General features: G+C 33.7%; 1 protein-coding gene across 1 annotated transcript; it reads left to right on the top strand.

Moving 5' to 3' along the window:
• Positions 1–283: 283 nt before the first annotated feature.
• LOC126712834 (CBL-interacting serine/threonine-protein kinase 5-like) lies at positions 284–2,205 on the top strand. Its single transcript, XM_050412323.1, has one exon. It carries the CDS (start codon positions 638–640, stop codon positions 1,946–1,948), a length of 1,311 nt encoding a protein of 436 aa, XP_050268280.1. The 5' UTR covers positions 284–637; the 3' UTR covers positions 1,949–2,205.
• Positions 2,206–9,754: the final 7,549 nt, after the last annotated feature.

Raw genomic sequence — 9,754 nt, 5'->3', positions numbered from 1 at the left:
CCATAATTTTATCACAATTTTACTATATAACATCTTGTAAATAGTGAAATCATAAATATATGTTTATAAAAAAAAAATTATAAATCTATATGTACCTATTATTTTATTTTTACCGCTTATAACTCATTATGCAGTAAAATTGTGATATAATTATGAAAAAATTGGTACCACTGGACCTACTCACCAAAATTTATATGTCGACTCTAATAAATAAATAAAATTAAAAGTTTCTCAACGTGTCCTCTTCCCGTTTGGTCACTCTCCTATATAAAAAATTTCACAATTATTTTCAATCTATGTGCAACCACGAAAAATACCAGGTGCTCCAACATCCAATGGTCACAAGCCAACCTTCTTCCTCGTCTTTCTCAACTCCTTTGAAAAAAATTACTTAATAAATCCCTCAAACACACACTTTCTTTTTTTTTCCTCTAAAACCCTTTCATGGAATCCTTCGAAATTTACATCTCTGCCGTTCTTTCCTGGATTCCTTTACCCCATATTCGTTCAGTGTTATAAACCCAAATCCCAAATTCATTTCTTTTTACCAAAGCAACGTTTGAAATTTTTTTAGTTTTATGCAAATCCCAGTATCATTACCAATTCACAATCTGTATTTTTGTTTTTGTTTGAATCCATGGAGGAGAGGAACGTTTTGTTTGGGAAATACGAGATGGGAAGGTTCTTAGGCAAAGGGACTTTCGCAAAGGTTTACTATGGCAAAGAAATCGACACAGGTGAAAGCGTAGCGATCAAAGTGATAAACAAGGAGCAAGTGAAGAAGAAAGAAGGTATGATGGAGCAAATCAAGCGTGAGATCTCAGTGATGCGCCTAGTTCGCCACCCCAACGTGGTGGAGCTCAAAGAAGTGTTAGCCACAAAAACCAAGATTTTCTTTGTCATGGAGTACGTTAAAGGAGGCGAGCTCTTCGCCAAAGTAGCCAAAGGAAAGCTCAAAGAAGATTCAGCTCGCAAATACTTCCAACAGTTGATCAGCGCCGTTGATTTCTGTCACAGTAGAGGCGTGTCACATCGAGACCTCAAGCCAGAAAACCTCTTACTCGACGAGAACGAGAACCTTAAAGTCTCCGACTTTGGTCTCTCTGCTTTACCTGAACAGCTACGAAACGATGGTCTTTTGCACACTCAGTGTGGGACCCCTGCTTACGTGGCACCGGAGGTGTTGAGGAGAAAAGGGTACGATGGAGCGAAGGCTGACACTTGGTCATGTGGGGTCGTTCTCTATGTGTTGCTCGCTGGGTTTCTTCCTTTTCAAGATGAGAATTTGATGAAAATGTATTCCAAGATTTTCAAAGCTGAGTACGAGTTTCCACCGTGGTTTTCGTTCGATTCCAAGCGATTGATTTCGAAACTCCTTGTTACGGACCCAGATAGGAGGATCTCGATCCCAGCTATAATGCGTGTCCCTTGGTTTCGCAAAGGTTTTCCGATCAAAGAAACTGTGATTCATAATGATCAGACTCAATTAGATGCTGACAAGGTCAAGGCCGAGATCGAGGAGATTGAAGAGGAACCCGATACGCCCAAGTTTTTCAACGCGTTCGAGTTCATTTCCTCGATGTCTTCCGGGTTTGACTTGTCGAGTTTGTTCGAGAACAAGAGGAAGGTGGGGTCTATGTTCACCTCGAGATGTACAGCCAAAGCAATCGTTTCGAAGATCGAGGCGGTGGCGAAGGGGCTGAGCTATAAGGTGTGTAAAGTGAAGGATTTCAAGGTGAAAATGGAGGGCAAATTGGAAGGGCGTAAAGGTAAACTAGCTGTTGTGGCAGAGGTGTTCGAGGTTGCCCCTGAGGTTGCCATTGTTGAATTCTCGAAGTCTTCTGGTGATACTTTGGAATATGCTAAGTTTTGTGAGCATGATGTTAGGCCTGCACTGAAAGACATTGTGTGGACTTGGCAAGGTGACACTATCTGTGACGCTAATTAGTTTTTTACTTTTTGTTTGTTACATACTCGATCAATACAATTGGCACCCATGAAAAACAAAGAAGAAACAAAGAGAAGGACAAGAAAAAAACACAAGCAACTTTTTTGTTTTTCATCTTAGGTTTTGTCTTGTTTTGTTTTCAATTTGTTGTTTTGAAAGGGAAAAAAAAGTATGATCTGTAAATAGTTTGGTAACTAAATTAGAGTATGTGATACAAGTCAAGGAGAAAAATGATAAGTTTTTTCTACTCCTTATAATTTGGTGTTTGCTTGTTTTTCATTGTTTTGCTAATTATGGTTCGAAATTTTTCTTTATGAGCTGAGAATTTTGTTGGGTCGAAGCGAAAATACATGGAAGGAACAATGGTTAACTATTTGATTACATTAATGGGAAAGTTATTTAGGGATCGGTTGGAGGAGTGGAGTGAGGTTGAAAAATGGCGGGACGATGGAAAGTGAGAAGATAGAAAATATTTAATTCCTCTAGTTTCTATTTGATTAGGAGCAGAAAAGTGGAAGAATGAAAAAAGTGAGATTGTATAAATTTATTCATATGCTCTAGTTAAAAAATGATAACCAATTAAAACAAAAAAGTGACCCAAAAAAAAAAACAATCATCCAAATATTAAAAAATAAAAAGGGTAACATGTAGAACTGACATTCTAATTTTATTTTTGTTCATTTCAATTTTTTAACTTTCAAGTTTATTCAATTAAAGTTTTTTCATCAATTTTTATTATATGTTATGGTTAATTTTTAAATTTTATAAATTTTTTTTCAAAATTTTTAAATTAAAAAAATTCAATTAATGATTGAACAATATTTTTCAGATTAATTTTTTTTTTTAATAAAAGTTAATGAAAAGACCTTAATTGAATAAATCTAAAACTTAGAGGATTGCAATGAACGAAATCAAAGTTAGAGGACTGAAATGAAATCTAATTAGAGAGTCAGTTTTGTATTTTAGTCAAATAAAAATCATGTTTAGTTAAAAAAAAAAAAAAAAAAAACAAAACAACTATCACACTCACAGCCCAAAAAAATTATAAAAAAACAGAAAAAAAGAAAAAAAGAAAAGGAAGAAAGAAAAAAAGAAAAGGAAGAAGGCAACAGGAAAGGAAAAGAAAAAAAAATGGGAGAGGCAACGAGCCCAGGAAAGAAAAAGAAAAAGAAAAAAAAAATTGGCAAAGGCACCGGAAAGGGAAAAAAAATGGCAAAGGCATCGTGCCCAGGAAAGGAAAAGAAAAAAAAATTGGTAAAGGTAATATGCAAGTGTACATGGTATTTTTGTTCATTAAGCAGCTTTATTTTTTTTTTTTTTAGTTTTTTTTCCATTTTGGGAGAAATTTTATTTAGTAGATTAGGAGAGAAAATATTCAGATCTTACTATTTATTTTCCTTCCCTTCCACTTAACTAAATACACTTCAAAAAAAATTTCTTTTTATTTTCTCTAAAATAATTTTCCATCCAACCGATTTCCGCCTGGTGCTGGCACTGATGGACCAATTAGAAAAGCAAATTAGTCATCCCCTTACTAATCTACATTTGAATTAATTATGGTTCAGGTGAATAGACACTGATTCAAATCAGTGGAAAACACCTGTCAAAAATAAAATTACATTATCACACTGTGACACACATTCTTTTCCCTAGATCGCCCTCTATCTTTAACAGTGTTTTACGTCAAGTTGTGCCCTCTGTTTAATTTTTCTAATCCTTATTTACCAACCAGATTATGATAATGTAAAAAATCTAAGGGATTCTGGATAGAACTTGGTCGACAATCTACACTGGTCAATATTCAAGGATTTAAGAAAACTGCTAACGTAATTTTTTTTTTTTAAAAAGGGGTAAATTTTTATTTAATATTTTAATCACTTCAACCCCGAACTAGTGGGATTACAAGACAGAGCTTTGGTGATGGGTCAACTTGTTTTTTTGTGACAAATGAAATGTAGCACGAAACTATTGAAAACCGAACAGAGCTTCAACCCCAAAATAGTGGGATTACAAGACAGAGAGCTTTGGTGATGGGTCAACTTGTTTTTTTGTGACAAACGAAATGTAGCACGAAACTATTGAAAACCGAACATATTGAATTGAATAGTCGTGGCACCAAACAAAGTTGGAAAGATCGAGGAAAAGTGGCTGTCACTCTGCTGGTAGTTGGGAAAGAATTAGAAGTAGCTGTACTTTCATTGTCAAATTTTCTCGATCAATCTTCGGTGGTGGATTTTGCGACTCGTGTCCAAGTTCCAATTAGACAGGCAATTGATGATAACGTCGAAAATAAAATTTGCCCATTCTGTGACTTCTGTCTCACTTAACTAATAGGGAAAGAGAGACAAAAAATAAAATCCGCATAGTTTCAAATCTCGCGCAATGAATATTCAAATTATGGAAAATTTAAATTTAATGTCACGTCTCTCTCCTCAATCCCTACACTAACTTGCTACAAATACTATTGCATATCATTGATATAATGATCACTCTACAAATATAAGTATTTGTGAGATGTGAGAGGAAAGAACCAAGATTTAAATTTTTAAGAAGGAGTTTCACATACATATATACTTAGAGTATAATTTTTATCTTAAAAAAAAAAAAAATTGTCTCAAATCACATATTACCACCATAAACATAATTTTTACCAATATTCAGTGAAAAGCCTCCCAGCAAAGTGATAAAAATGATCCATCGATAAGAAAATTTTACCTTAAGTGTGAACTGAATTTAATTAAAAAGAGTAATTAGATGTATTTAATGGACTCAGCTTCTGTCCAGTGGCCAGTGACCACTGGATGCGTCGGATATGCGACGCGTGCTATCAATTGGATCCAGCCACAACGATAATGATGTGTATTGTTAATTTCAAGAATGTGATCATCACGGGAAATTCTTAGTAAAAAATCATGTGGAGGTCGGTGGCCACGTCGAACTAGACTTTGAGTTTTGTGTTCTCATTAAATTTTGAAAACCATTTTTTTCTTTCATACAAAAACTTGAAAAGGCAAGAAAATGGTGTGTGCTTATCTAGGCAGACAGCGAGGCATATAATAGCATTCTTATTTTTGGGGCTTCATTAAATTTGCCAGTAAATTGGTCAGTGCCCACCAACTTTTAAGATTCATTATTCATGAAGATGGTGAGCATAAGTCATAACTCGTAAGTGATGTGCAATACAAGGTGCATTAATCAAACTATTTTTCGATTCATGGTTGGTACGTGATCTAAGCTACAGAGAAGTATTTGCGTGTCGGTCACAACTTTTCGAGTTTTAACAAAGCTTCTCGATAGAATTTAGCTGCTTCATTTCAGACCACAATTAACCAAAAAAGCATCAACGGTTACTTATCGTGTTTTTTTAAATAGCTTCTCGACAAAATTTAGCTTGATTTCAGACAACAATTGACCAAAAAGCAAGCATCAACGGTTACTTATGCACAAAAGGAAAATTCTTTGGGAAAGGCAACCATAAACACATACATACACATGGGTTTGGTATTAAATTAAAATTTTCTTTCATTGGTTTAAATGCAACAAGTCGAAGACGGGACCGTAAGAGCATTCATGGCAGTCCCTTCAAAAAATGAAAAAAAAAAAAGCATACATGGCAGTTTTTATAACAGTTTTCAGGCCATGAAAATTAGATGCAAATTAAGAATAAAAGTGGTATTGAAGGCGTTCTAAGAAGTTACAGAGCACCATCTAACACTGGTGTTTAGTAATTGTCAAATCTCAAGGATGAGAAGACACGTGAAAAGAATAACCGTGACAAACTGTCTATTCTTAAGTATAAATAGAAGCTCATTCTCAAGAAGAAGACAACACTTACTACTAAGAAACCTACATATACAGAAATCATTCTCTTATTATATATAAATGTCAAATCTCTTGTACTATTTAGTTCATTAGGAGATTTTCTCACAGGTCATAAGGATTTAGAAGTTGTACATGACTACACGCTTGTAATTTCTTCTTTGTAAATTTGTTACTCAGTTAATGTTGTTTATACAAGTTTATTGAAGTTTTGATTCAAGTCCCTTGGTGTTAGTTTAGTTTGTTTAATCTAAAATGCATCGCCTTTGAATATGATATGATGTTTAGGATTTTCCTTTGAATTGTTGAATGTTTAGAATGCTATTAAGATTTGAACTACTCTGTTTATTAGGAAGAAAACTGAATTTTCAGATCTGTGAGAGACAAAAATAGAAAGAAAAATAACACACAAAGGCAATCACGCGACATAAGAAATTTATGTGGTTCAACAATTTGCTTACATCTACGGAGTTGCTGCATTTCCATTATGTTAGAGAGAAAATACAAAGGTGGTAGTTACAATAAATCAATACATAAAATCCTAATATGAAGTGACAAATAAAAACCCAAACTACGGGTTCAAAATGAGCTAAAATAGGGCCAAATTTTTTTCCTGCAGGTGCTGTCCTCCAACTTGGCCTATCAACCGAAGCCTTCACTTTATGAATTAAGCGTCAAAAATGGGTTGGGTCACAAACCATATCAAACACAAAATTAAGCTCCACGTAGCCTAACACTATTCACACTTTAGGTTTGGAAAATGAATATAGATAACTTAGTTTTTTGAAATCCAATGGTATCTTATTTAACTTAGAGGTTCACCTTTTGGACTTGGTATAAAAGTCATTACTCTAACAAACCAGAGATATACGTTGATCGTATTATATCAATCCGATATATAAAACAATTATCACATAGGATTGATGAATTTTGAATTTTCGACATAATAATTGAATGGATCATTTTCATGTTGGTCCATGTAATCGAATACCTAATCTTGGCAAGATACGAGAATGGCCCTTCAACTAAAGTTGGCCGTTCCTTATGATCAGTCTCCCGATTTTGTTATTCCCTCTTTATCTTTTGCTTTTTTTTGGTTCTTGTCAGTGTGTCGGCACATAATTGTTTTAGTTTTATATTCTTGTTTTCTCTTAATTGAAAATAGTAAACATAAAATCAATGTCCGACCTTTAACAGAAATTGATTGAGATTCATGTTATATTATTCATCGAAAAGTAACACTTTATTGTAGAACAAGGAAGATGAAAATTTACTGTAAAGCCAAATTAACCAGGGCAAAGATCCTTAACTTACGGGAAGGTTGCTTTAGAACTGTGGATTTCCCTCCTCACTTTATTATTTGGGAGACATGATTCATTACAAAGTCACACCCACCTGGTTAAAAAGGAATTTTAATATGTTTTAAGATTAATCGATTCCTTTTATTTTTTATTTTTGGTAAACAAGTAATCGATTCAATAAGCTGCAACTTCATAAATCAAGGAGGCATGGTGGTCCTATTAGTGAAAATAAGGATTTATTAAGGTATCACAGATTGAGGATTTGACTTTTTGGGAGGCAAGAGGCATTATTAATTGCTTGTACAAATTTGGAACAAACTCTTCTTCTACTAATTTGACACTCTTCCTTTCAAGTTACTATTTATACCTTTTGTTTTCTTTGTAAAAAGAAGTAGTAGGTTATTGCTTCTACAAATTTGGAACAAACTCTTCTTCTACTGATTCGGCACTCTTCCTTTCACGATATTATTTATACCTTTGTTTTCTTTCTTAATTTATTTGATTTGGCACAAATTTAAAACTATAGGGTATTTTTTTGGATCCCCACTTTTATATATATATATATATATATGATTTCAAATATATAGGATTTCTATGTGGTGATGACACTTTACAATCCAGCCAAAATATCATTAATTTTTTTTAAGTGGGATTAAATGTCTATTTGAGAACAATTTATTTAGTTTTTTGTTGCAAGTATAGGGTTTCTAGTGACAACTCTTACTATCAAGCTAAAATAACAGTAAGTTCTATGGTGAACTCTTTACAATCAAGCCAAAATATCAATAAGTTTCTATTTAGTGTAAGCAGGATTAAAATTCAATTTTCATATTAATTTAGTGGCTAAATAATTAATTACGTTAGAATGAGCACTATATATCAACCTAATTATACCTAACTCGGACCAAAAACGTTAGGAATTATATTTGGGTCATCATATTTAACTCAGACCCAACCTATTCATATTAGTTTCAATCGTTGATGTGAGGATACCTGTATCTCTCGTATTTCTCACTCACGAAGAAGGGGAGTGGTTGGTTATTGAGAGTGGGTCATATCTGATTAATGCAAACAAATAAGAATGTCAATTCCTTAAGCTTTCTTCCAAAGCACTAAAGCAGAACCTTTACCTCCTCGACACCTGGAATGAAGCAATGAACTCCATGTCCATAACAAAACAAAATAAATCTATCCCAAAATATTTTTCGAAAGGGAATAGCACCATAGGCCATTTTCATTTCATATTCGCAGGGTTTAACCAAGTAATCCATACTTCTTCATGTTTACTTTACTTGGTAACCCCACCCCACAACAAAAAAAAAAAAGATAAAAGATAAAATTTTGGGCAAAGCATATTAAAATGGGTTATATATTAAGGGAAAGACCTATTTGTATTTTTTGCCAACACTACTACCTGTGTGCCAATTAAATTACTAGCCTTTTCTTTTTCTATCTCTTCCCATTACACCTGCAGGATTGGTAAAAAAATATGAACTATGGTGCAACGTTTAAGAATTTGAGTGAGATGGATGGTTATGTAGTTAAATTAGAGTGTGTTTAGATACCGCTTATTTGCTGAAAACTGAAAACTTATTACTGAAAACACTGTAGTAAAATAATTTTTAAAGGAGTGAATAGTGCTGTGGGACCAAAATTTACCTAGAAATCTGCGTTTTGCTGAGTTTGGTGGTCCCATGAACAGTGCCATGGGACCCATCATTTTTCAACAAAACGCACAAAATTTTCATCCCAATGCTTCCCAAATGCATACTTAATATCTATCTTTTTCAAATGAGAGGACAAATTCTGTATCTCACAAATCTCATTCATAGTGCTCTTCAAAATATGAAAATAAATAAAACTCATTCATAATGACTTGAAGACTTGAATTTGAATCTTTTTGAAAGAGGAGAAATAACACTACCATAAAATGTAGTGTAAAATCTAATAAATATTGAAGAAAAAACCTCAATAATGTGAGAGAAAAATTGCATATAAAAGTGGTGAAGGAGGTATGGGTTCTATTTAGCTCAACAACTAAAGTTTCTTGTTGTCAAATAAGAAATTTGAAGTTCGAACTTTGCCTACACTAAAAACCGATTGATTTCTTAACTTCATGATAAAAACAATCGTTGTGGAGTAGATGTCATAGGTTATGATTCTATCTTATCTATTAAAAAAAAAGTGGTGAAGGAGGTAAAATATAGAATGGTGAAGGAGGCAGTGTGGGAAGTTTGTTTGACTTTGATCTATTTGGGCTCAATCTTGTATCATTCAAGGCCCAAGCTTATTATAATGACCAATACTATGGAAGCCTGTAATTGTAGGCTAAGTAACATAGTCTTTTAGGATTAGAGCATTCACATCTGGTCTTCCATATGCCATATGTTGTTATATTTTAGAATCAAGCCACAAAAATCACCCAGAATCCGGTCTTGCAAAATCTTGGAATTGCAAAAAAATTTACAATTGTGCTACAGTGCCATCCTAGATGTAAGATGGCACTGTAGCACAATTGTAAACCAAAATATAATTTTTTATTCTGGTTTTCCCTTTTCTTTCTCTCTTTTCTTTCAACTCCTCTCTCTGCTACAAAAAACGTGCTTTGGAGCTGCGTTTTTGAAGCTTTGTTTACAAAAAACGCAGCTACAGAGTGATGTTTGTGTGAAATGCAGCTCCACCACTG

Source organism: Quercus robur, chromosome 2 (genome assembly GCF_932294415.1).
Source record: "Quercus robur chromosome 2, dhQueRobu3.1, whole genome shotgun sequence".
Taxonomy (NCBI): Eukaryota; Viridiplantae; Streptophyta; class Magnoliopsida; order Fagales; family Fagaceae; genus Quercus; species Quercus robur.
This window is presented reverse-complemented; position numbering and strand designations above follow the sequence as displayed.